Source organism: Sorex araneus, chromosome 9 (assembly GCF_027595985.1).
Source record: "Sorex araneus isolate mSorAra2 chromosome 9, mSorAra2.pri, whole genome shotgun sequence".
Taxonomy (NCBI): Eukaryota; Metazoa; Chordata; class Mammalia; order Eulipotyphla; family Soricidae; genus Sorex; species Sorex araneus.
The window spans coordinates 7,975,349-8,001,651 of NC_073310.1; the positions used below are offsets into that span (position 1 = coordinate 7,975,349).

Sequence of the window (26,303 nt, forward strand, 5' to 3'; positions counted from 1 at the left end):
GGGTTCCTTCTGTTCCTTCTGGGCTCGGAGAGCCTGGCGGGTGAGACGCCGCAGGTCTGGTTAGAGAGGAGGTGTCCTGTGTTGTTCCAGAGCTGAGGGCAGGTGAAAATGGCTGTTCACTATTTAGCCCTTTTGTTTGTTTGTTTTTATGGGCCACACCCAGCGATGCTCAGGGCTGACTCCTGACTCTGCACTCAGGAATCACTCCTGCTGGTTCTCGGGGACTAGGGGATGCCAGGGATCGAACCCAGGTTGGCCGTGTGCAGGGCAGACGCCCTCCCAGCGGCACTGTCTCCCCGGTCGTGTCCGTGTTTCTGATTGGAAGCTGCGTACGGACAGCACAGCGGGGAGCTGGATCTTCTTCACACCCCACTGGCAGGAGCCCTCGTCCCTCGGCTGGGTGGTCGCTCTCAGGACCGCTCTGTCGCGGCTCCTGTCAGCCCATCGCTACGCAACATGTGGCCACGTTTAACTCGGGAAGAGACTCAAGTGTTCATCCTGGACGGTGTGGCCACAAATCTCACCCCCCTGCACTCCCCCCGTAGTGTCTCCCGTTAGAAGGCCCGTCCCTGCCTCACGCGGGGCCACAGCTGCAGTTCCAGGGTCTGTTTGGGGAGGTCATCACCTGTCCGGTCCTTTGGTTGCCCCCGGGTCAAGGATCACATGGGGTGGGGGCTTCTTCCTTCCAGACTCTCCCCCCTACCCCCGGCCTGTCCCACCGGTCAGTGTGGGCCACGGCCATCGGCCCTGCATCCCGCTTCTCCTGGCCCGGGTGGCCTCGTCTGTGTCCTGACAGGGCCACGCCCTGATCCTGAGACTAGGGGTCCAAGACTCGCTGCTTCTGGGCAGGGCCACAGCGGAGTCCCCGGACGTGTGTTTCTGCGCTTCTGGTTCCTTCCCGGGGGGCAGCAGCCAGGTCTGCGTCCCCCCGGGAGAGGCGGGTCTGAGGACCAGGTGAGCCTCTGGACCCCGCTGTCGGGGGCAGTCCCACGGCACCCCGTGGCGGCTCTGGGAGAGAGAAAGTCACCCCGATTTCCTCTCCAGCCCCCTTGCCCGCAGGAGCGCCGAGGGCCCGCCGAGGGGTTGCGATTTGGCCCGGCGCACCACAGTTGTGATTTTTTGAATTCCGACCCACTGCCCTCATATTTCTTCCGCCTTGTTTCCGATTGTCAGCACTGGCCGCCGTCCAGTTTGATTTTACCACTAATTGTGTTGCACGTTACCGTCCCGAAATGAATCAAATCAAAATGCTTCTCCTGGAGCAGCAGATAGAGCCGGCGAAGGCTCTGCGTAATGAGCAGATGCTGCTGATGCCGGGCAGTGCCGGCCCTGCCAGGGCTCCATCTGCTCGTGCGCGCCTGCCTCTGGCCCCGCGCCATGGCGCTCGGGAGTGACGGGGGGCGGGGGGTGCTCAGAGCCCGTGTCCCGTTTGCTCTCGGAGTTCGCCTGGAAAACCCACGCTCTGGCGCACCGCGCGATCACACACGGCTTAGGTGCAGAGCACTTCGATGGTCCCCGTGGGAGGGGAGCGGAGAGGCGAGACAGGTGCCACCAGCGGGGCGGCGGGAGGGGCAGCTGGAGCCGGGCAGAGTGGCCGCGCCCCTGCGTCCTCCCCCGCGCTCCGCTCCTCTGAACACTCCCCATTGTCCGCGCCCGGAGGTCTCTCCCCGAGCCGCCTCCGGCCGGGAGCAATAGCTACGGTTTCCGTTCCACGGATGGGAGCAGCAGGCATTCCTTATGCTTTGATTCATTTTATTTTTTAATGGATCACCGTGAGATACAGTTACAGACTTACAAACTTCTGTGGTTACGTTCCAGTGATACAATGTTCAGTTCCCATCCCTCAGCCAGTGCCTGTTCTCCACCGCCAATGGTCCCAGTGTCCCTCCCCCCACCCCCACCCCTTCCCTCCTGTCTTTGTGGTGGGCACATTCCCTTTCACTCTCTCTGTCCTTTTGGGTGTTATGGTTTGCAGTACAGGTCCTCAGCCACCACCGTATCTGGCTACAGTCCACTTTCAGCGCGCATCTCCCATCCCGAGCTGGCCCTCCAGGCATCATTCACTGCGTGCTCCCTTCTCCGTCCCAGCTGCCTTTTCCCCCAGCATGTGAGGCTGCTTCCAAGATGTGGAGTGATCCCCCCGGCCCTTATCTCTACTGTCCTTGGGTGTTAGTCTCCCGTTCTCACTTTATGAGTCAGGAAGAGAGGGACAGACACAGAGTGACTGCACTCACTTGTGGAATATGAAGCACCAGGCATCTTTAAGGTTTTCTTTGTTATTTTCTGTTGGAATGAATGTTAGTTTTTCCGCAGCCGTGCTGCCCTCTCTTGCCTCTTGTCACTGGGGTCGACCCCACATGGGGAATGTGGCCAGACACAGTGTACAGGCTCCTTCCTTCCCTCAGCAGAGCAGAATGTCCAGGAGCGCTCACCACTGGGCTTGGAGACGGTCGGGATGGGAGGCTGGGGAGGGTGGGGGCTGCTTCCGGAGGCCTCTTTCCCCTGTTCTCCTTTGGGAAAGTTTTAGTACTTTTGTTTTTCCTTTTTGGGTCACACCCGGTGTTGCTCAGGGGTTACTCCTGGCTCTGCTCTCAGGAATTACTCCTGGCGGTGCTCAGGGGACCATAAGGGATGCAGGGAATCGAACCCGGGTTGGCCACGTGCAAGGCAAACGCCCTACCCGCTGTGCTATCGCTCCAGCCCCAAGTTTCAGTACTTCTTGCTTGAAACCTTTGCCCCACCCTTCGCTCTCGGAGTCTCCCTCAGACACCTGCAACGTTCTGACAGCCAGAAAGGTCTGAGGTGTCCCCCTCCCCGGGCCCTCCCTGGTGCCCGTCAGTGCAAACGACAGCAGATCGGGATGCAGTGAGGAAACGGGAACCGACAAGACCCCGCAGGTGAGAGGAGACTTGGAGCAGCTTCCTCACAGGAGAGTGTCTGCTAGGAAATGTAGAAAGAATCGTGGAATTTAAAAATCCCTAATGATCACCTAATAAAATGTAGAAAGAATCATAGAGTTAAAAATCCCTAGTAATCAGCTAAAAAGGGGGGCTGGAGATATAGCACAGCGGGTAGGGCGTTTGTCTTGAACACAGCTGACCTGAGTTAGATTCCCAGCATCCCATATGGTCCCCCGAGCACCACCAGGAGTAATTCCTGAGTGCAGAGCCAGGAGGAACCCCTGTGCATTGCCGGATGAGATCCCCCCACAAAAAAAAGCAAAAAAAAAAAAATGTCAGCTAAAAAATCCCTAATAATCAGTTAAAAATCCTTAATAATCAACTAGAAATCCCTAATAATCACCTAATAAATTTAGAAAGAATCATGAAATTTAAAAATCCCTAACAATTAGCTAAAAAAAATCCCTAATAATCAACTAAAAATCCCTATCACCCAATAAATGTAGAAAGAATCATGGAGTTAAAAATCCCCAATAATCAGCTAAAAAAATCCCTAATAATCAGCTAAAAAATCCCTAATACTCAGTTAAAAATCTAATTATCACCCAATAAATGTAGAAAGAATCATGGAATTAAAAAATTGCTAATTGGGGCTGGAGCAATAGCACAGCGGGTAGGGCGTTTGCCTTGTATGCAGCCGACCCGGGTTCGATTCCCAGCATCCCATATGGTCTCCTGAGCACCGCCAGGAGTAATTCCTGAGTGCAGAGCCAGGAGTGACCCCTGAGCATCGCTGGGTGTGACCCAAAAAGCAAAAAAAAAAAAAAAAAAATCTCTAATTGACTGTCATGATGATCATGGCTGACTCAGATATTTTGCAAAAGATCAGTTGGCGCTAGAGCTGGCACATGAGAGATCCGGGATCAGGGTTTGGGTTGCTGTTGGCTCGACGTCCCTCCCCTCTAAGTGCTCATCAGCTGGAGAAGGAGGAGAGTGGAACCTCGCAGCCAAGTCCCCAGGCAGGTACCGTTTTAAGAAAGTGACCAGATTTAGTTTATATTGATTTATTGTATTTTTGGTTTGGGGGTCACGCTCGGCTCTTCTCGGGGATGACTCCTGGCTCTGTGCTCAGGGATGAGTCCGGGGGGCTTGCGGAACCACGCAGGGTGCTGGGCGTTGTGTGCAGGGCGGCCACGTGCACGGCGGGCACCCAGCTGGAAGGCAGGTGCCCTGCCTGCGGGGCTGTCTCTCCAGCCCTTCGGGGGTCAGATTTCACTGCGGTGTGACAGACGGACCTTCTGTGCCACGTGGTCGGATTCCGTGACAGGATGCAGCAAGAGCTCCGAGTCATACTGGAGCGAGGACTCGAGAGACCTGGGTACCGTCCCCAGCTCCGCCCGGTCCCTAGCACCCCTGGGACCTGGGTCTGATCCAGAAACAAACAAACAAAAACAACTCAGAATTACTCCTTTGACGATCTGGCTAGCCCAGGGGAAACAGTGCAGGAGCCAACCTGGAGTCCGCTCCACAGAGCGACTGGGGCTGATGGGGCTGGCCCCGGCCCTCGAGAGCAGGACGGAGGGCAGGGAGGTCACCGCGAGGGCGGGGGCGCAGGCTGGCAGGCGGAGGGCTCAGGGTTTGGTCCCTGGAGCTGGGAGATGCAGTCCTGGGGGCCACAGCCATGCGGGGAGGTTCCCTGGCCACAGACACGCCCCCAACAAGGGAAGGAGCCGGGAGAGAGACAGCCAACCGCCCCGCACCCCCAGGTTGGTTTCTTGACTCCCAGGGACCTTGCTGGGATCTGGACATGGATTTTCAGACTCTTGCAACTTCTTCAGAACCTGGAAAATCTGTGCCAGGTGGAAAATTAAGAAGCGTTGGTCTTCCATCGAGACGAGGTGACCGGGACTGCATTCTCCTCGTACTAGCCCTCAGCTGGGTGGCCTGTGTGAGTGGCATGGGGGTGAGTGGCACGGGGTGGGACCCTCGTGCCCCGCCCGGGCCCCCTCAATTGAGGCAAGGTGAGACCCGGGGTCCAGCAGCTGCCAGCACTTGGCCAGGGAAGGAGCCAGGACAGAGCCCGGAAGTGATGCACAGTGAGGGGTGGGGGCAGGGATTGAGAGTGGGGGGAGCTCAGTCCGCACAGCAGCGGGGGGGTCCTCTGTCGGGAAAGGAACCCTCGAGTCTCCCCGAGTACCGACAGGCACATGCGTGGGAGAGAGAAGCCCCTGGACGGACAGCGAGCGCTCGCGGGACTGTGTGGCACCGAGTGTTGGTCCCGACACCAGCTCTGTCTCTGCTGTTTACAGGGAAGCCGCTTTGCGTCCGCAGTGCAGGCTGGCTCACGGGAGGACAGGCAGAGCTGGCTGTCCAAAAAGCCAAAAGAACAGTGGGCTGACGGCTGTTGACTTCAAAGCCAAGGGCTTTTTGTTTTGTTCTGTTTCAGTTTCGGAGGGGGAGATCAAATCTCATTTTCTGATTATTCTCATTGTCGTTCCGAGCACATGGGACAAAGTTGATTTCAGACCACTTGCCCACGCGCCCTAAGGTTCCTTCCAGAACAGAAACGTTCCCTGGGATCCAGAAGAACAGCGCAGAGCGCTGGAGGGGTCCCCCGGTCCTCGTGACCTCGTGCAGGTGGGATGACGTTAAACAAGCGTGTGTCTGACCACGCAGCCTCAAGTCCTGTCGCAGCCCTGAGAGCAGTGAGAGGGGAAGTGGACACACTCACAGGTTGAGTGGGAATTTCGGCCCTTACTCATTGGCCAGAGTACTCAGTAGTAGAGCGGAACCTTTGTTTTGGGTTTTGGTCCCCGTGCCGTGTTGCCCAGGGCTTCCTCCCGGCTCTGCGCTCAGGGGTCACTCCCGTGGTGCCCCAGGCAGAACCCGGGTGGGCCGGACACAAGGCCAGCGCCCTCCCTGCTGGACCTCCACCCCAGCCCCGGGCGGGGCCCTGTTTGGCGGGAGACAGGAGCGAGGCGTGCGTTCTCCTGGTCACGCTCAGGAAGTCGTGCCGTGCGGGGGATCGAACCCAGGCCTCCGCACTCTGGACCTTCAAGGTGCCCCCGAGTGTGCGATTGTCACTCGGCAGGGAACAAAGTGACTTGTGCTACCGAGTGTGAAGCCGCGCTCGCGTTGTGGGGCTCCTCCCCGCCCCCCTCTGGAGGAGCAGCCCCGCGTCCCTTGCCTTTCCCTCCTGGCCTCAGAAGGCCCTGCCCTGTGCCGGCTGCAGACGCCTCTGCTCGGCCAACACCCACAACGGCACCCCCCCCCCCACACACACACACACACACTCTTAGCTTGCTCCCGCCTGTCCACGTTGTCTTGACGATGTCCTTTTTTTTTTTTTTTTTTTGGTTTTTGGGTCACACCCGGCAATGCTCAGGGGTTACTCCTGGCTCTGCACTCAGGAATTACTCCTGGCGGTACTCAGGGGACCATATGGGATGCTGGGATTTGAACCCGAGTCGGCCGCGTGCAAGGCAAACGCCCTCCCCCCTGTGCTATCACTCCAGCCCCTTGACGATGTCCTTTTGCTTCGAACTGGAGACTCACGCACACTCGTCTCTCCTTCTTCACGACCCAGTTTCTGCTTTGGTGCTTTCGAGTCTGGTCACCACTGACCCAAGCCACCTCACGGCAGGGGGTTCGCACGCTCTGATGCTCTCGTCACTCGGGATCGCTTGCCCCGGGGCCTCCACAGTTGGCGCCCGTCTTCGACTTCCCGCCGGCTGGCTGCCCCTTTTGGCAAACGCAGAACCTTTTCCGCTTTCCCGAGATGGCCGTCTCTCCGCGTCCAGTGTGCGGTTAGACGGTGTGGCCAGCACAAAGGAAGGGGCCCCGCTTTGGAAGGGCGGTGATGTAGGAGAGTCCTCCTTTCAACTGAACGCTTTACCAGGGCTGCGGAAGTTCTTCTGCCTCCGACTCGCTGTCTCGTGGGCTCGTGCCTCTGTGCGGGGTGGAGGGGGTCTGGGTTTCCACACCGGCCTCTTCATCCAGGGCTCCCAGCTGCAGTTCCTCGAGCCCGTCCGTTTGACTCTCCGAAGCTGAGACCAAGCCTTGGGTGCTTATGGGGCGAGCCTGTGCGGGGTCAGCAGCCTCTCACCTCGGATCAGTCGTAATCAAGAAAGCGCTGGAAGCCACAAGACGGACGCTCGAGGGAGCGGTGACCGGTCCAGGGCTTTATGAACCGTTAACCGCTTCTCAGTTCCACGGTTCGTGATCGGGAGCAGGGGGAGGGGCAGGGCCAAGTGGGCCTCTCCTCTCGAAACCGTTCGGCAGTTACTTACCTTTCAGGCAATTAACATAATTACCATTATGCTAAAAAGTAATTTTGGGAAGTCCTGCTCTGCGCTCTTAGGGGCCCTCCGGGACAGTTTTAGTTGGGACTGGGCTTTTTGATGGAGGCCTAATTGCAGTTTTGGCTTTGTGCGCACAAACAGAAGCGGCTAATTGTTTAGGCAAATAGCAGATTAATTTAAATATGCATCCCTAATAAAACAAAAATGGTATCCATTATGGTCCTCGTTCCCATGACGAGGAATATAAATATTCCGTGCAAGTACCATTAGGCGGAGGTCTTAAGGATGGCCGGCATTATTTCACAGTGGTCGTACTTTACAGATATCGAGTCATCTTTACAAAAGCGCGCATAAATCAGCTTAAACTCATTTAGATCCCATTTCCACTCTGTGCTGTTTCATTACCACACTCTGGCTGGCCTCCTCGGGGAGGGGGGCGGGGCGGGCAGCACTGGCATGGCCGCCCGTCCACAGCTGCCGGCCGGGCTCCGCGGCTCCTCCGAGGACCGGCCCTCGTTACTCATGTCATCGTTAATGACGGCGCCGTCGAGGGCGGGCTCGCTGCCCCTTCAGCCCTGCTGCCACTTGTCAGGGTGGAGGCGCTGGCGGGTGGGGCCGGGCCGAGGCCGCCCTGTGGGGTCGGACCAGTGGCGGCCGCGCCCTCCTGTATCCGGGTCCTTGAACCCGGAGAGCCCTCACCTCCTCTCCCTGTGGTTTCTTGTGCATGAGACCCCCTGGGTGGCCTCCTCAGGGCCAGGTGCAAATTGAAACGCATCAGCGTGAAGCTAAAGGGTCCGGGAACCCTGGCTTCCACGGCTCCAGGCCTGGGGTCACTGGCTCAGAGGTGTATCGGGCAGGGCCTGTTTGCTAGGAAGCTGAGGGCAGCAGCGTCCTCCACGGGGGTGGGCCAGCTTGTGGCCTCTGCTGGGCGCTGCAGGCTTGGGGCTGGGGGGACCTGCTGGGCCCCGGGGTGGGGCCGAGAGAAGGATGCCACTGCAGGGCGTGTGGGGTGGCCCTCGGTGCGTTCCCGAGTGTCAGCCTCCCCTCAGTCCTGCCGAGGGGCCCGGCTCGGCCCAGACAGGCACCCAGCAGGTGGCAGGGGCGAGCAAGCGTCCAGGGCGTGCGGCCCGGGCAGGAGAAGGCCCCCGTCCTCTGTCACGGCCTTCCAGAGGCCAAAGACTTCTGCGGGCAGGGTGAGCACCTTTAGCCCTGTTCTTCCCTAAGGCCGGGCCTCGGCTGTGGGCCGGGCTCAGCCGCCCGGGGGACGCCTGGACCAGGAGGGAAGCTGTCCCTTGCGAGGGTCTTTGCTGCGCTGCGTTTCCTCGCTGCCTGGAAGGCGGTTCCTGTTCCTGTTCCGCAGGGCAGCAGCCAGAGCCTCCCGCTCGGCGGGGCCTGTTCCCTGCGTCTGGTTTCCCCGGTGCCCGGAGAGTTCCCTGGCCCCAATAGGCCCGTGGTCAGCACTGCCTGGAGATGTCATCCAGCTGATTTCTCGTGGGCCCGGGCCACACCCATCGATCCCCAGGGGATCCTCCTGGCTCTGCACTCAGGAACCGCTCCTGGCAGCCTCGGGGGACCGTAGGCGATGCCGGGGATTGAACCCAGGTCAGTGGCATGCAAGGCAAGGGCGCTACCCACTGAACTATCTTTCCAGCTCCATCTTTTTGGGTTAAATAGCGTTAAACACGGATGTCAATCAGCTAGAATATTTCAGACGTCTTAGAATTCAAGGACTGATCGTTCCAACTGAACTGCACTGCCCGCGCTGAGCAGTTCGAGGCTGTAAGTCACCACGCTGTAAGGAACTGGCCGTTTACGAGATTAAGCTTCCACTCATGCATCCTTCCCCGGGAGCCCTGTCTGTCGGCGCCCACCTTGCCCGTGTGTCTGGGGAGGGGCGGTCCACGGCCCAGCCGTGCAGTTACTCCGTGAAACTGTAAATCTTTCGAAGGCTGCAGGATTCTGAAGTGTTCAGCGTGAGGCGGGGAGAGCACTCACTGAGAGCAGCACTCACCCGAGCAAGCAAACACACACGTGGCTTTGCCCCTTATTATTTGGGTTTCTTTTAAAGACAAGGGCAGGGGCTGGAGCAATAGCACAGCGGGTAGGGCATTTGCTTTGCACGCGGCCGACCCGGATTCGATTCCCAGCATCCCATATGGTCCCCTGAGCACCGGCCAGGAGTAATTCCTGAGTGCAGAGCCAGGAGTAACCCCTGTGCATCGCCAGGTGTGACCTAAAGGGCAAAAATAAATAAATAAATAAATAAATAAATAAAGACAAGGGCAAAGTTACACACACACACACACACACACACACACACACACAGAGCAATCGATGTTGGGTTTCTGGCATACGTAGGAACAGAAAGTACAGAACAGTAGCACAAAGGCGTGCTTGGGGTGGGGGAGCCGCTGTCACTCCCTTCAGCAGTGCGTGAGGACGGACGTAGACCCTGCCCGTGACGGTCAGCCTAGGAAAGAACGTCAAGGGAATCAGCCTGTAAGGTGACTCGAACCCTCCGAGAGAAGGCAGAGGAGCAGGGAGGAGAGAGACAGAGCTTCAGTGGAGGTGTAGGAAACGCAGGGCGCAGAGGGTAGCTCCTGAGGCCGGAGAGACACCACGTGGGGCGGGCGCTTGTCCTGCACGCGGCTGACCCAGGTTCGAGGCCCGCCATCCCAGATGCATCCCCCCTTCCTGCCCCCCCCACCCGGTCCACCAGGACTGGTCCCTGTGTGCAGAGCCAGGAGTAAGGCCTGAGCACTGCTGGGCGTGACCCCACACCGCCACCAGCAAGGGCAGCTCAGACCTGTCCTCGGTCAGGAGTCCGGGGCCGCCTCTCTCTGCTGCCCAGGCGACCCCCCTCAGGTGCCGCGTCACACGCAAGGGAAAGAGGCAGGAACTCTGCTCCCCGCCACAGCATCCCAAGAGCCGGGGCCACTCAGCCGGGCAGCGCGTCCCGTCGAGGAAGGGGCTCGCTCACCCTGTGGTCCCGATGGCCCTGACGGTTTCGTTTCCGTTTTCCGAGCCATCTTGAAGCACGTGTAGATGGTGGCGGCGGCAGCGTTGACCCTGAGAATCTGACCCAGGCGGTGATGGGGGAGGCGTTCAAGAGGACGAGACGTGTCCGTGGGCGGCCCTGGGAATGCTCTGCCTGGGCCCGGGGCTTCTGCTGCATGTGGCTGTGCCGGGGAACGGGATCCGGTGGCATCGGGACTCGGTGGATGACGAGGAAGGCGCTTCCGGCCAGGCTCCAGTGCGCTTCGAGGGGGCTGTGTGGGTGGCCTGGCTTGTGTCGTTTACGCTCAGGGCGCTCGTGTTTCCTGTTCTGAGGCTCTCGGCCACGCCTCTGCCTTCGAAGCTACATTCCAGGCATCACCGTGTCACCGCGTGCCCCGGGGCTCTGGACGACAGCTGTCGAATCCTTTGGAACCTTTCTTTCTTTCTTTCTTTCTTTCTTTCTTTCTTTCTTTCTTTCTTTCTTTCTTTCTTTCTTTCTTTCTTTCTTTCTTTCTTTCTTTCTTTCTTTCTTTCTTTTCTTTCTTTTTTTTCTTTAGAGACCAGGGAGTGAGTGAGTAGGGGGTCACACCCAGGATGCTCAGGGCTTCCTCCTGGCTCTGCACTCAGGAATCACTCCTGGTGGTGCTCAGGGGACTCTATGGGATGCCAGGGATCGAACCCAGGCCAGCCACTTATAAGGCAAACGCCCTTCCCGCTGCGTTATCGCTCCAGCCCCTGGGACTTCCTCTTTGACCCACAAGCGTGATGCGGTTCCTTCCCAGACTGGAACTGAGTGATCCAAGTCGGGAGAAGACGGGCGGGGCCCCGAGCCCCGGTTCGGGTTTCTCCGCTGTTGGCTGTGAGGACTAAGCCTCTCCCCAGCTCCTGCAGCTTCTCTGTTTCTCCTGTGTCGGATGGAAAGAATTTGCCAGAACAAGCCTCACCAGGGGTGGGGGGAGACACATGTGGTAGAGCCTTTGGCCGTCTCTGCCCCCCCCACCAAGTGTACCCTCCTCCCCAGGGGGTCCGCAGTGACTGCATCAGGAGCCACGTCCAGCTCGGGCGCTTGTCGTCTGCTGTGACTTCTGACCACCTGCTGGGCGCGTGGGCAGGTGGGAAGTCTCGGGAGCTGCCAGCCAGGACCCCTCACGGGCCTGCCTCGCGCCGAACACTAGGAAGATTCGCGCTCCAAGCGCCACCTGCTTCACAAGCAGTGAGGCGCGAGCAAAGGAGGAAGGGCTGCGAGGAAGGAAGACGTCCCCGTGGGAATAGGCGGTTGCACAGTCAGCCCCGGGTCCGTGGAGGCGCCGCAGAGAGAGGTCAGCGAGGGCAGAGGTGAGCTGTGCTCACCGGGCAGGCTCTGCATAGCGGTCACGGAGAAGACGGCTGGTCTGGAGACCCTCGGCAGCTCCCCCCGCCCCTCCCCCCTCCCCTAGGCCCCGGGCTGCAGCCTCGTGGGTGTGAGGCCGAGGGTTTGGCCCCTGCACATGCTCGAGTGCCTCGTGCAGTCCCAGCGGCCAAGTGCCAAGGACTCCTTCCTCGGGGATCCTGCCAGGATGTCCCATGCATAGATTTTGTCCCGGTGCGGTTTTCAAAGCGTAAAAGTAATTTGAGGGGCCGGAGCGATAGCATAGCGGGGAGGGCGTTTGCCTTGCATGCAGCTGACCCGGGTTCGATCCCCGTCATCCCATAGGGTCCCCTGAGCACTGCCAGGAGGGATTCCTGAGTGCAGAGCCAGGAGGAACCCCTATGCATCGATGGTGTGACCCCCCCAAAAAATAAATAGGGTGCATATGCCTTGCAAGCTCCAGCCTGAAGTGGCCCAGCAACATTGCCCCAAGGGTGTCTGGGTAATCCTCGGGCTCCTGCATTGAGGGGCAGGCCCAGGTGACTGAAAATTGCCAGTGGGAGTCCCCCCGCCCACTCCCGTCCACCCCAAAAGTAACATGAAGCGCTGCCGCTGCTCCCTTCTCTTTTCCCCACCAGACAGTGTATTTTGTCTCTTTTCACGTAGCTTCTACGGAAGGTTCACTCTCTTTCGCTGTTCGTTTTATTTAAATTCGGGGCTTTGGAGATGCCACCAGCTAAGTGGTCTCCGGAGATGGGCTTTTCGCCGGCCTGCCATCCTTCAGGTGACAGCGACACTCTCCACGCATTTGTAATGGAAACCGGCTCCGTGTTCCCACGGTGCCTCCACAGCAGTGAATCTGTTTACACGCCGCCAGCAACCGAAGGAGCCTTCGGTTCAGCAGCGAAATGTTTTTATGAAATCATGCTGCCTCTTGATCAAATCAGTCGATGAAAAGTGGTATTTACATTTCAGTCTTGATTTCTGTTGTTCTGGTTGTGAGTGTTTCACCTTTTTATTTTCCTCTTTAGGTTTACATGTCAGTTCTGTGTTGTTGTTGTTTTTGTGACTAACACATTCATGTCCTTTGCTCATTCTTGAATTTTATTCTTGTTTGTTTTTGGTTTGAGGCACTTTGGTTTGTGTTTTTGTCTGAGGCATTTCTGGTTGTGCTCAGGGCTTTCTTCCTTTCTTCCTTTTTTTTTTTTTCCTTTTAGGAATCACTCCTGGCGGTGCTCTGGGGACTCTATGGGGTGCCGGGAATCGAACCGGGCCGGCTCCCATGCAAGGCACACGCCCTCCCCGCTGGACTATCACTTCAGCCCCTCTTCAATTATATTCTCTGATTATTTTTCTCTCTGAATCCTAGAGACCCTTTGTATGTCCCAGACGGGATTGCGTCATTGTCCTTTCTGCACTGTGGGCCGCAGTGGAGGGCAGTGGTCACCCGTGTTGTCCTCTGTCCCCAGGCTGTCTCCATATCTGGGACCTGACGGCCGGGCGATACCCTGTTCACCGCTTCGAGCACGATGCGCGGATCCAGGCGCTGGCCCTCAGCCCGGAGAACGCCACCGTGGCCACCGCGTCCGCCTTCGACGTCACCATGCTGAGCCCCAACGAGCAGGGATATTGGCAGATCGCCGCCGAGTTTGAAGTTCAGAAACTGGTGAGTTCTGAGCCCGGGGGCTGCTTTGCTTTTCCCCGTTGGCATCTCCGGGCCCCCCCCCACCCCGCACCACTGCCCGGGGTCAGCACGCCCTGCGCCCCCCCGGCAGCGGTGAAACAGGGATGTTCCTCGTCCTGCTGAGACTCTGAGCCGAGAGGTTGGGGTTCAGACCTTTGGGCCGGTACCTGAGCTCACCTTTCCTGTTGGGGTCTCACATCTTCAGGGTTTGGACCCTGGGGTTTGCTTTTTTTTTCTTTTGGTCACATCCAACGATGCGTAGAGGTTGCTCTGTGCTCAGGGATTACTCCTGACAGTGCTTGGGGGGCCATACGGGAGGCCCGGGATCAGACCCAGGTTGGCCATGTGGAAGACAAATGCCCTCCCCGCTGTGCTGTCACTCCGGCCCCAGCCTGGGGTTTGGGCATTTAGCTTTGTCATTCCTTTACTCCACGATGTGCCTTGGGTCCCCTGGGTGCCCTGTCCCCTTTGCTCCTCATCTGCCTCTTCTCCCCTCCCCCTCCCCTCTGAAGGGCGACTCAAGTGAAAGAGAAGTTAGACTCCCCCCTATGATGTGGCCAGCTGCCCCTGAATGCTGCGTGGGGAAATGGGCCAGCCGCCAGGGCTCGCTCTGCAGTGCTCACCCCTGAGTTCCACTGTAGGCGGTGGGAGCTGGTGGGGTGGGGACAGAGGGGCACAGTCCCATCTGGGCTGCAGTGGGGTGTCCTTAGCCAAGCTTGCCTTCGCACCTGGAGAGGAACGGGAAGCCAGCACTGAAGAGTGAGCCGACCCAGCAACCCCTGTGCCTCTCCCTCCCCCGGGGCGGTCGAATGGGCTTGGACGACCCTAGAACCACGGTGTCCCTGCTCCCTCGCCAGCCTCACGGCCCTCAGCCATCAGCCTCCACAGCCTGGGACGGTTTCCCCTCAGGGACCCCTGGTTTCAGTCTGTCTCGGAAGTGCCGTGGGCCTGTCCGTTGGTCTCCATGGAGGGCCACTGCTGACGGGCGCCAGGTCCCGGAACTCAGTCCCCAGGGCTGTGAGGCCTCGCGCAAGTGCCCCTCCGCTTTGTCAGGCAGGAAGCTCGCGGCAGCCAGCGACAGAGCGTGCAGGTGGCGCACACACACTCTTGGGCCGCTCGGTGATCCTGCCGGAGGGCGGAGCTCGGCGGCCAGACTGCAGATGTCAGTCCTGGGAAGATCAGGCGTGACTTTCAGAACCCAGGAAGAGGGAGCAGACAGGCCGTCCTGACACTCCTGCTGTCATACTTGGGATGTCCTTTCCCCCACCTACGTGCTCTCGACATCGTGAGACACACGTGGCCAGCTTTCCCACCATGGTAACCGGACCAGAATACACCCACTGACCCTGAGTTCACAGGAGCCACGGATAGGGCGTCCCCCCTCCGCCTCCAGCTCAGAATCTTTTTTTTTTTTTAATTTTTATTAGTGAATCACCATAAGGTACAGTTACAGACTTAGAAACTTTTGTGTTTGTGGAGCTGGAGCGATAGCACAGCAGGTAGGGCATTTGCCTTGCACGTGGCCGACCTGGGTTCGAATCCCAGCATCCCATATGGTCCCCTGAGCACCGCCAGGAGTAATTCCTGAGTGCAGAGCCAGGAGTAACCCCTGTGCATCGCCGGTGTGACCCAAAAAGCGAAAAAAAAAAAAAAGAAAAAAGAAACTTTTGTGCTTGGCATTTCAGTCATACGGTGGTCCAGTGCCCACCCCTCCACCAGTGCCCATTCTCCACCACCAATGGTTCCAGCATCCCTCCCAACACCCCACCCCGTCCTCCCCCCACCCTACCCCGCCTCCGTGGCAGGGCATTCCCTTTCTCTCTCTCTCTCTCCTTTTGCGTGTTGTGGTTTACAGTAGAGAGGCATTAAGTGGCCATCATGTTCAGTCTACTTTCAGCCCGCATCTCCCATCCCAAGCAGGCCCTCCTAGCACCCTTTACTTGGTGCTCCCTTCTCGATCTGAGCTGCCTTTTCCCCTAGCGTGTGAGGCCGTCTAGCTCAGAATCATAGCCAGGTAATTGACCTCCATTGATACGACAGGTGAAAATGGTACCTCGGTGACTCGACTTGCCGAAGGCTTGTGCCTTCTACACAAGCGGCATCTCGTATGTGTCAGACCCACTTGCTCTCCTTTCCTCGGCTGTCCTTCCTGCCAGTCCGAGCCGGGACGATTCCTCAGTGAGGCCCAGGGACTAAAGGACCCTCTTGACTCTTCGCAGGTCGACCACCTGAAAATAGTTCCGGGGACCGGGCGGTACCCGGTGGCCGTGGCCACGGCGGGGGACCTGGTCTACCTGCTGAAGGCCGACGACTCTGCCCGGACCCTGCATTACGTCTACGGCCAGCCCGTCACCTGCCTGGACGTCTCGGCCAAGCAGGCAGCTTTCGGAGTGAAGAGTCTGGGATGGGTGTACGAAGGAAACAAGGTACAGGGAAGGAGTCTCCGCTCGGCTCACGCAGGAGGCGGCTGAGAAACTCAAGTCGCTGATATGTTTTCAAAGATGTATTGGGGGGCCGGAGCGATAGCACGGCGGGTAGGGCGTTTGCCTTGCACGCGGCCGACCTGGGTTCGATCCCTGGCATCCCATATGGTCCCCCAAGCACTGCCAGGAGCAATTCCTGAGTGCAAAGCCAGGAGTAACCCCTGAGCATCGCTGGGTGTGACCCAAAAAGCAAAAAAAAAAAAAAAAAAAGATGTATTGGGGCATTTTAGTGGAATTTGAAAGGTAATCCGAGGACCTCAGAGGCTATAAAATGGAAAGTGACTGATTCCTTTCTCCTCCTTTTCTCTCCCCCGCCGTGGAGAGAAAAGATTACTATTAAGTGCTCCAGGAAGGAAAATTGAAGGCATCTATAGTTTATTCACACTAAAAAGCACACATTTTTTAACTTAAACGAGGTTGTTCATAATACAGGCGTTTCAGGCATTCAGTGTTCCAACCCCAACTGCACCACGTTGTCCCCTGTTTCCCACCCACCCCCAAGCCTGCCCCCTTGGCAGGCACAAGATAGTTTATTTTCTATTTCCTGTTACAACAAAAGAGTCATCATCATCATCATCCTGTTGATTGTCAAATTTCTCGAGCGGTCTCAGTAACGTCTCCATTCGTCCAAGCCCTGAGATTTTAGAAGCCTCTCTCTACTCGTCCTTCCAACGATGCTGTACTGGAGGCTCTTTCAGGGTCAGGGAATGAGACCCAGCCTGTTACTGGTTTTGGCGTATTAATACACCATGGGGACCTTGCGAGGCTCTCCCATGTGGGCAGGAAACTCCCGGTAGTTTACTAGGTTCTCCCAGAGGGAGAAGTAGGCTATAAGATATAAGCGGCCGCAAAGTGGCCACACACTTCCGGAAGCTGGCTTTTAAGTCTCTGGACACTGGCCAGGATTACACGGCGCCAGGGGCAGTCCCTGGGTGTAACCACCTAGCTACTGGGAGATGGGAAATCTGGGCGGAGGAGGCCCAGTCCTGATCCGAGCAGCCTTGGAGGTCTCAGCCCCGGGTCCCACACACCTGGGTTCCTCTGCCGGTTCCTTCATGTGTGAAACTCATTCGAACGTGTGGAGAGGGGCCTTGAGCTTGGCTGTGGCTGGGCTCCGGAGGTCTTTGGTTGCCGGGAGCTCTGCTGGGGGTGGGGAGGGAAGCTGGAACCCATCCCCTCTGAGAAGGCCCCAGGGAAGACAGCCAGGCGCGCGGGCAAGAGACTCTGCATCGCTCTCTTCCAGGAGACTTAAAAGCCAGCTTCCGGAAGATAGTGGCAACGAAAGAGTAAGTGAAATTATCCAAAAGTAGGCTTAGTGAATGAAAATTTGTGAAATTTGCTGTCGCTCACCATGGCATTATTAGAGTCCGTGAGCATTTCCCGAGCTGTTTGCTGCTAGTTGAGCCTTCTAGGGTCTTGTTTTCACTTACTAACCTTGGTGGGCTGCCATGCTGCTGGCCCGTCCGCTTTGCTGCACTCGTGCTGGGCCGTCGGCATCGTAGACTCTGGAGGTGGAGAGACGGCCCCGGAGCCCTCAGCCCGCACACCGGTGTCTGTGGGTCTCTCCGGGACCAGTCGCGAGGCGCGGAGCCTGGCCCTGTGTGAGCAGCGGCTGGGGGCCTCAGCAGGGCGGGGACCCGGCTTGCCCCCTCCAGCCTAGGACTGGGCGCCCGTGAGCTTCACTGGCATGGCTCGCGTCTCCTCTGCCCTGTCGAGAAGCCGTGACGCGGGCCGTGTTCCTGGTGGCGGGTGCACGAGCTCAGATCTTTGTGGGAGGCCCGAGCATAGAGGCCGTTCTGCCACGTGCCGCGCTCCCCGCCGCGTCCCTGCACGCCGCGTCCGTGGCCGCCGGTGCTGCTCCTGCTGGTGGCGCCCAGGAGCGGCGCCCGCCCGTCCCTCGGGGACGCATTTCTAGCGGGCCTGGGGGCTGCCCAGCGCTGACCCACTCGCCCGAAGCATGTCCAGGGTCCTCTGCTTCGCCAGGAGGCAGGCGCGGGGACACTCGCTTATTTAATATTTTCCGTCGAAATTCTTCTCACGACGATTCAGTTTGACTGCAAGCGTTCCGGCACCCTGGCTCTAGCCCTGCTGCTCCCCGCCCCCCGCCCCCCTGCATTTCTGAAAGCTTCTAGAACTCTTTGGCTTCCTCGGAGTGGGGGGAGCAGGCTAGTTTGGTTCTGCTCCCCTGTGCCTGCCCTTGACCCCACTGGTGCTGGCGGGAGAGAGAGAGAGAGACAGAGACAGAGAGACAGAGACAGACAGAGACACAGAGAGAGGGAGAGAGAGAGTGTGTGTGTGTGTGTGTGTGTGCGCGTGCGCACGTGTGTGCACACGCACGCACACGGTCCCTGGGAAGAAGCTTCCAGAACCCAGTGGCCTCTCCTGCAGTGTCCCTTCAGCAGCAGACCCGTGATCGCCACCTCCTGGCCCTGGCCCTGCCCTCCTGCCTGCAGCCGGTTGCTTGGCCGACCCTCAGCCTGTTTCCCGCAGAGTTAAAGGGAGGCCACGGCCGGCCCCCCCCTGCCTGGCCTTGGCATGAGGTGACGGGGGGCGCGTGAGGCCTGAGCGGGGCCAGCCCTGCAGGCTCCCCGTGTGTCTGCCCCTCACAGCTGGCTTCACTCCCCCGGCGATCCCCCCACCCCGTGTGCCTCTCCCAGTTCGTTCGTCTCGGGGCTCATCGGCTCTGGGATCAAGTGGAGTCCCCGGCCTCAGGTATGGGTTCTCTGCGCCAAGTGCTCCCCGGGAGGAGGTGAGTCGGGTGGGCTTCCTCATGCGGCTCCTGCTCTTGGGGCTCGTCGCCTCTCCCCCCCCCCCACCCGGCCAGCCCCCCTGTGGACAGGCCCCGCTGGCCGGGGTCCCAGCCACTCGGCTCTCAAGTCCAGCGCGGCCCCGTGACTTCTCGGCTCTCCGTGCAGTCAGGTGACAGTTTGGAGTCTCGGGGCCGGTGGCAGGGTTGTCCTCTGGCCGGGGCCACGTCTCTCCACCTGCGTGTCGTTTCTCCAGTGACCCCACCCTGATCGGCGCCGAGAGGCTGGCTGAGGGGTCGTTGGCACACGGCCGCTCAGGGCCAGGCCTTGGAGACAGGCGGGGCGGCCCTTGGCAGGGTGGCGGGAGGGCGCGGCTTCCCAGACTGGCCGGCCCCGGGGGCAGCGTCGCTGTGGGAGTCAGCCGGTGACACAGTGGTTCCACAGACGTCCCAAGGCCAAGGGAGGAAGGCGGGTCGCTGAGCCTCTTTGGGAGAGGGGCAAGCACAGGCCGGGCTGGGCGTGGACCCTTGAGCCCCCAGGGGCCACTGAGCATCACGGGCTGGCCCTCACACTGTGTCCTCAAGGCCACGGGGACTGCCCCGGACCCCCTCTGCCCGCCCGTGGAACCCCTGGCCGAGCGGAAGCCGCTGGGGTCCCAGCCGCAGCTCCGTCCGTCCGCGGCCCTCTCGCACTCCTGTCATCTGTGGGGACTTGCACGTGGCTCTCTGCGTCTTCCCGACATCAGTCCGTGCTCCTGAGGTGGGCTCTGAGCAGATGCACCTTGCGGTGGTCCAGGCTGGTCCTCGCCGCCCCCACCCCCCGCCCCCTACCCGCCACCGTCTCTTCTGCCTTCTGAACTCGACTTAGAATTTCATCAGGGCCTGAGGCTTCCCGGGCCCCACTAGCCCTTTCCAAGCCGTGCGCGCCACGCAGAGGGGTGGGGGAGGGCGGGCTTGCCGTGGGCCGTGGTGGCCCCCCGCACCTCAAGGCCAGGCTCTGGGCTCTTGTGCCCCGAGCTCTGTCCCAGCAGCGGGGCTGGCCCTGCGGGAGGGAAGGCCGCTTGTTTCTTCGCTGGTGCGGGCCAAGGGTGCGGGGCCATCGGGGCCTTTCCCTCCCCGTTCCTGCCCTCCGTCTGCTGGGGCAGGGAACACCAGGGCACCCGAACCTGCCTGCGGGGGGTGTGCATCCCAGAACCACTTTCCGACGAGCACGGCAGTTTCACCCAGAACTTCCGCTGTCCTGTTCTCACCCCGCCCAGGGACGCGCGCGAGACACTTGGCACGGCCGCTTCCGCAGAGGGGGGACGCCCGTATCCGTGGCTCCTGTGAACTCAGGGTCAGTGGGTGTATTCTGGTCCGGTTACCTCGGTGGGAAAGCTGGCCACATGTCTCACGATGTCGAGAGCACGTAGGTGGGGGAAAGGACATCCCAAGTATGACAGCAGGAGTGTCAGGACGGCCTGTCTGCTCCCTCTTCCTGGGTTCGGGATTAGCTGGCGGCTCTGGAGCTGCAGGAGAGACTCCTGTCGCTGCCCGGGCCCCGGCTGCCTGCTCTGTCCGGTCCTTCTGGGTCCTGGGCCAGGGGCAGGTGTGGGGGAGGGAGGAGGGTCGGAGTTCATGGGTCAGGGTGGGGGGTGGGGGCTCCCGCCTCCCCGCTCCCACGCCCGTGCGTTACCCTGAGGGGTGAAGCAGGGGCCTGGGGCCACTCCTGGCCAGACGCAGCCTGACAGTAGGTGCCCGACGGGGGTCCAGCCCCGCAGTGCTGCCGGCCTCTGGGGACAGCCGGCCATGTTCAGGCACACGCTTGGGGGGGAAGGGGGCCACAAGCACGCAAGGTGGGCCTCGAGCCCTCCGTACCCGCCTTGCTCTAGCCGGGCACCTCCTCACGCCCACGGCGTCTCAGGGGTCTGCGCTTGATTCTGTGGGGCCAGACGGGAGTCCCCCTCCTGCCTGTTCACCAGGAGCTGCAGTGGCCTGAAGCTCCTGCGCTCCCGGCCTCCCCACTCCCCGGGGGGGTTCCCCCCCCCGCCAGCCTTCCTGCTTGCATCTGGCCTGGCTGCCGTGTGCCCGCCCCCGGTGAGCCCCGGGTCCTCCCGCTGGGGGGACACTCAGACCCCTCGAGAACGGTCACGATCGGACGCCGCAGCCGTGCTGAGTGTGGGGGCTGGTCCGCCCTGGAGGCCTGGGGGGCCGCAGCCAGGCCCGAACACCTGCACGACCCTTCCCCGCCCCGGCCCTGCCGCCCTCCTCGGGAGGCTGACACGGGCCGGCCAGGCCAGAGGGCGCTGCGGGCGTCTCGGTCTCCAGGGGCGCCTCCTGCCTGGTCCGTCCCCCCCCACCCTGAGGCTTCTAAGGGGGCCTGAGAGCAGCAGGGCCGAGTCGGGGTGTCCAAGCAGGCTTGGATGGCCACAGTCAGCGTGATTGTGGGGAGCGGGGGGACGGGCAGGAGTGGGGAGAGGGGAGCAGGGAGACCGCTGGCCGCTAGTGGTGGGGCCGGAGTCTCGGTCATTTGTCCAGGAATCAGGAGACTTTTCTTCTCGTGAGACATACTGAGAGAGGAGCGTAACTCCGCTCTGCCTGCTTGTCCGCAGTTAGGGGCTCCCGGGGGGGATTGAGGGGGGAGTTACAATGGTTTAAGCTTTGGTTGCTCTGTATGTAAAATATAGACCATGGTGGGGGAGGGGTGTCTGTGTCTGTAGCTGTTTGTCTTCCTCCCAGCACTTCCTCCAGAATCAAATAGAACAATATTCTGAAAGAAATCGTCGGGGCCGGAGCGACAACACAGTGGGTAGGGCGTTTGCCTTGCACGCAGCCGACCCGGGTTCGATTCCCAGCATCCCATATGGTCTCCTGAGCACCGCCAGGGGTAATTCCTGAGTGCAGAGCCAGAAGTGACCCCTGTGCATCGCCGGGTGTGACCCAAAAAGCAAGAAAAAAAATGCCAACTGTGGAACAGAGAGGGTGGGGGGGAGCAGCAATTAAGGTGCTTGCCTTGCACATGGCTGACCTGGGTTCCCTCCCCCGTGCCCCGTGTGGTCCCCTAAGCACCGCCAGAAGGGATCCCTGAGTGCAGAGCCAGGAGTCAGCCCTGAGCACAGCTGGGTATGCCCCCCCCCCCCCCCGCCCACCCACCTACCCCCAGAAAAGAGAGATTCCGGACAAGGCTTCTCAGGAGTGTTAACGACTAATGCTGCATGTCTTCTCCAAGCCCGTGACTCAGCTCCTGTCTGAGCCGTCCCCTCGGGGCCTTGGCTGACCCTCTGTCCCTAATCTGACCGGGGCCTAGAGGGAGCCCCCGGCAGTGGCCTGTTTGCACGCGGTTTTCCGCCACCCTCTCTCAGCTGGCCGCGTCTCAGGGACCCCGTATTACCAGCACCCGCCTGCTAAGCCTGCTAAGCCTTTGTCCACACTCATTGGGGCCCAGGCTAGAAGCTGCCAGATCAGTCCAAAGGAGTCCCATGAAGCCAGCCCTCTGTTGCCTGGATGACACGCTCCATGAATCTGTCAGCTCACCAGCCCGCTGGGTTTCTCACACGGAATCTTCCTGTTTAACAGCAACAACAACAATAATAATATCCATGTTGCCTTTACTTTTCAGTAACTCACTTCCTTTTTTTTTTTTTTTTTGCTTTTTGGGGTCACACCTGGCGATGCACAGGGGTTACTCCTGGCTCTGCACTCAAGAATTACCCCTGGCAGTGCTCAGGGGACCCTATTGGATGCGGGGATTCGAACCTGGGTCAGCTGCGTGCAAGGCAAACACCCTCCCTGCTGTGCTATCACTCCAGCCCCTCACTTCCCACTCTTGCAGCCTCAGTTTCCCTCCCTCTGGCCACCAGGTGGAACAACCGCGTCCTCCTGGGGACCCTGTGCTACCGTGACTGGGGGTGATTTGTCTAGACCCAGGGCAGAGGCGGGAAATCTCCGCTGCCAGTCTCGACTTTGCATGACGCCAGTGATCTCTTCCCTGGGCCAGCCGCTCTGACGCCGACCCCCTTCCTGCTGGGGCCGGGGGTCCCTCAACCCGGCTTTGTGGTCCTCGCTCTCGCAGGAGGCCAGGGATGGTCCAGAGAGCCGTATCCCGCCCTCCCGGGGAAGTGGGCCGGCCGTCTCTGTCCGGGCAGGGAGGGGGCTCTGCCTCCCCCCACCCCACCGCCCCCCCCAACCCCCTCCTGCCCAGCCTGGGGTCACAATAGGTGTTCATCTGGCCGCGCTCCGGCCCTTCGCAGACATCTGCCTGCATCACAAAGCCCCCGCGGTTGGCAGCGCCCGTGTGATTGGCAGCGCCTCCCCAGCCTGCGTCCAGTCCTGGAACGGCGGGGGGCTGCAGGTGCGTTGGCTCACGGAGCCCGCCTGCCCAGCTCCTGGCCGCGGCGCGCGGCCGCCCCGGCCCAGCCCTGCGGTGTCTCGGCCCCCTGGGCTTGTCGCTCCAATTAAAACTTAAACATGAAAGCGGCCCGGGCTGCTGCTCCCTTTGTGCCCGACCCGAAGGTGGCCCGTGCCAGGCCTGTCGGGGGGCGGGGGGGTGCCGCTTCGGAGGGGGCTGTGCCCGCGCGGGGGTCTCCGGGCACGTGCACCTGAGAGGCGCCGTCCTGTTTGCCAACACCGAGTCACCTTGGGGACGCTCTCGGCGCGCGTCCTGGGGCCAGCGCCCAGATGGGCCGCCGGCTTCCCCGGCCCCCGCCCGCCCCCGCCCGCCCCGCGCTCGGGCTCGCTAAATAGTCTCTCTGGCTGGTCGTCAAAAATTACATCATATCGGAGTAAACTGCTTTTAAATCGGACATCCATTATTCATGTATATTAACTGCTTTTTTATTTTTTTATTGGCTGTTTTGTGTATGATTTACTCTTTTCTCCCGGCTCCCCCGGCCTCCCCCCTCCCCGTTGTCTGTCTTTCTCGTCGTCCCTGTGAGCCTTAGCTCATCTGCGAATGTGTAGGGGCGGCTCACTTAGCTGCGGGGATGGGCTTGGATGTGCAGACCCTGCATTTTTTTTTTTTACCCCCCGTTTGTTTGGTCGTGCAGATTTCAGCCACCTTTTTTTTTTTTTTTTTTTTTAATGGTTCCTGCTTAACACTGGGCCCGAGAGCATCTGGCGCTCTTTTGCCATGGATTCTGGCCCGTAATTACACAAACTCTTTTTCTTTCTTCTTCTTCTTCTGCTTCTTTTTTTTTTAAAAAAAATTGAGTCACAGTGAGATGCGCGGTTACAGAGTTGCTCATGATTGGGTTTTGGCCATATAACGCTCCGTCTCTTCACCAGTGTCCACTTCCCACCACCAGTGCCCCCCGTTTCCCTCCCCTCACCCCCCACCCCTATGGCAGGCACTTTTCTTTTCTCTCTGTCTGTCTCTGTTTTTTTCTCTCCCTCTCTCTGTTTCTCTCTCTCTGTTTCTCTCTCTCTGTTTCTCTCTCTCTCTCTCTCTCTCTCTCTCTCTCTCTCTCTCTCTCTCTCTCTCTCTCTCTCGCCCTCCCTCCCCACTTTTGGGCTTTGTGGTCTGCAGCTGCTGAAAGGTGGTCTTGTATATCTCTGTACCTGCTTTCAACACCCAGTTCCCGTCCAGAGTGACCATTTCTAACCGTTACTGTCACACCGGTCCCTCCTCTGACCTCTGCCCTTTGCCCCCCACAAGCTCCTTGTCTTCCGTTCGTGGCTTTGATTTCGCTCAGCGACCGTTACTAACCCCGGGCGCCAGGGTCCGATCCACACGCCATGGTGCCACCCCCGGCTCGTGCGCAGGCTGGCCGGGTCCCTGCTGTCGGCCGGGCCTGTCTTCTGTACTCGGGAAGGGTCTCGCCCGGAAGGACAGCGGGTGCCCCCGCCCCATCGCCGGCAGACTCGGGCAGAGGCGGCTGCGTTTGTTCACTCTCTGCTGCCCTCCACGGAGGCGTCTGCTCAGCCCTTGCTGGGAGGTGAACCCCAGAGCATCCTTCTGTCTGTATCAGAGTCGTGTCCTTGCTCTTTCTTTTCTCTTTCTCTTTCTCCTTCTTTTTCTTTGGGGGGGGGGCCGTTGGGCCACACCCGGCGATGCTCAGGGCTTACCCTTGGCTCTGCACTCAGGATCACTCCTGGCGGGGCGCAGGGGACCCCGTGACGTGCGGGGGATTAAGCCCCGGTGGGCCGTGTGCGGGGCCGGCGCCCTCCCTGCTGTCTCTGGTGGTCTCCTTCTGTCTGCGTTGGTCGGCGTCACCCCTCCCTCTGCCGTAACCCTGTTAGGTTTTTCCTGAGATGCTATTTCGTCTCCCTGACGTGTGCTCTTGGCGGCTTTAGGAGTCTCTCGGGCCCGGGCTCTCTGCACCCTCATCCTGTGCTCCCGTGGACGGCTCCGCGGCTCTCCGGTGCCTCTCTCCACCCTGATCCCGTCACGCTGCAGAGAAGCTGGGCTGGAGTCGGCCCCCTGGGAAGACTGTAGCTCCCCTTTGGGGGTGGGGGGGGCTTTAAGCTCTTTCCTCGTCTTTGGTTTTCTGTGATTTCACGCTGTGGTCCCTTGGTGGGGATTTGGTCTTGTTTTTCCTCGGGGCGTTTCTTCTCTGACTCCCTTTCATTTGTCAGGAATTCGCAGCCTTCCATGGAGAAGATCATGCTAAGTGCAGTGAGTCAGAAAGAGAGGGACAGGCATGAAAGGACTGCACTCGTTTGCGGAATATAAAATAACATAGTATGAGACTGACACCCAAGGACAGTAGATTCGAAGGCCAGGAATATTCCTCCGTGGTTGGAAACCGGCCTCACGAGCTGGGGGAGAAGGCAGCTGGGAGAGAGAAGGGATCACTGAGTCAGTGATGGTTGGAGGGATCGCTCGGGATGGGAGGTGTGTGCTGAAAGTAGATAAAGGACCCAACGTGATAGCCTCTCAGCATCTGTACTGCAAACCATAATGCCCGGAAGTAGAGAGAGAGTATGGGGGAAACTGTGCCATGGAGGCAGGGGGAGGGGTGGGAAGGGGGGGATGCTGGGGACATGGGTGGTGGGGAATGTGCACTGGTGAAGGGATGGGTGTTGGATCATTGTATGACTGAAACTCAAACATGAAAACTTGTAACTGTATCTCACGCCGATTCAGTTGAAAAAGATTTTAAAGGAGGCTGGAGCGATAACACAGCAGGGAGGGCGTTTGCCTTGCACTCGGCCAACCCGGGTTCGATTCCCAGCATCCCATAGGGTCCCCTGAGCACCGCCAGGAGTAATTCCTGAGTGCAGAGCCAGGAGTGACCCCTGTGCACTGCCGGGTGTGACCCAAAAAGAAAAAAAAACATTTCTCAGCCTTCACCCTGCAAAGAAACCCCCCCTTGCCTCTCCCCGCCGCCCCCCCCCCACACACACGCCCTCTGTCTTGGAGAGGCTGACGCCTGTGCCTCTCGGGCCACCTGGTTCCCGGCTCGCTGCTGTTCTGAGCTTCAGGCCCCGCCCACCTCCTTGCAGCACCCTGAGTGATGGCTCTGACTTCCTTGTGTCTCTGTTTCGGGGCCCACTCCCGGCTCTGCACTCGGGGTCACTCCCGACGAGGCGCAGGGCACCAGGCGGTGCTGGGGCTCGAGCCCGGGCCGGCCAGGCGCGCGGCAAGTCCTCCCCGCGTGCCGTCGCCCCGGCCCTTGGCTGTTTCCTTTCAAAACGGTGCGTCCGCGTTAGCCAGCCTTGACCTGTGCGGTTTCCACTCGGGACCCTGAGAGTCCCGGGGAGTCCCACAGAGACCCCCAAGGGGGCACATTCCCCACCTGGAAACCCTTTCCTCAGTGGGGGGCTGTCCATGCAGCCCCACCCAGGGGAGGCCCGGAGGGTCCTGCGGAGCCTTGGGCTGCGGGCCCGCCACCCAGCAGCCCCCGACAGGCCGCCAGGGGCCCAGC

At 59.9% G+C, this 26,303-nt stretch overlaps 1 protein-coding gene across 1 annotated transcript in view; it reads left to right on the plus strand.

Annotated features, from left to right (window-relative positions):
* Nucleotides 1-26,303, plus strand: part of FBXW8 (F-box and WD repeat domain containing 8) — an 86,590-nt gene that overhangs the window by 41,827 nt on the left and 18,460 nt on the right. The window contains exons 6-7 of the mRNA XM_055147014.1: nt 13,016-13,212; nt 15,450-15,656. Of these exons, the coding sequence (XP_055002989.1) occupies nt 13,016-13,212; nt 15,450-15,656 (404 nt within the window). The remainder of the gene's footprint in view (nt 1-13,015; nt 13,213-15,449; nt 15,657-26,303) is intronic.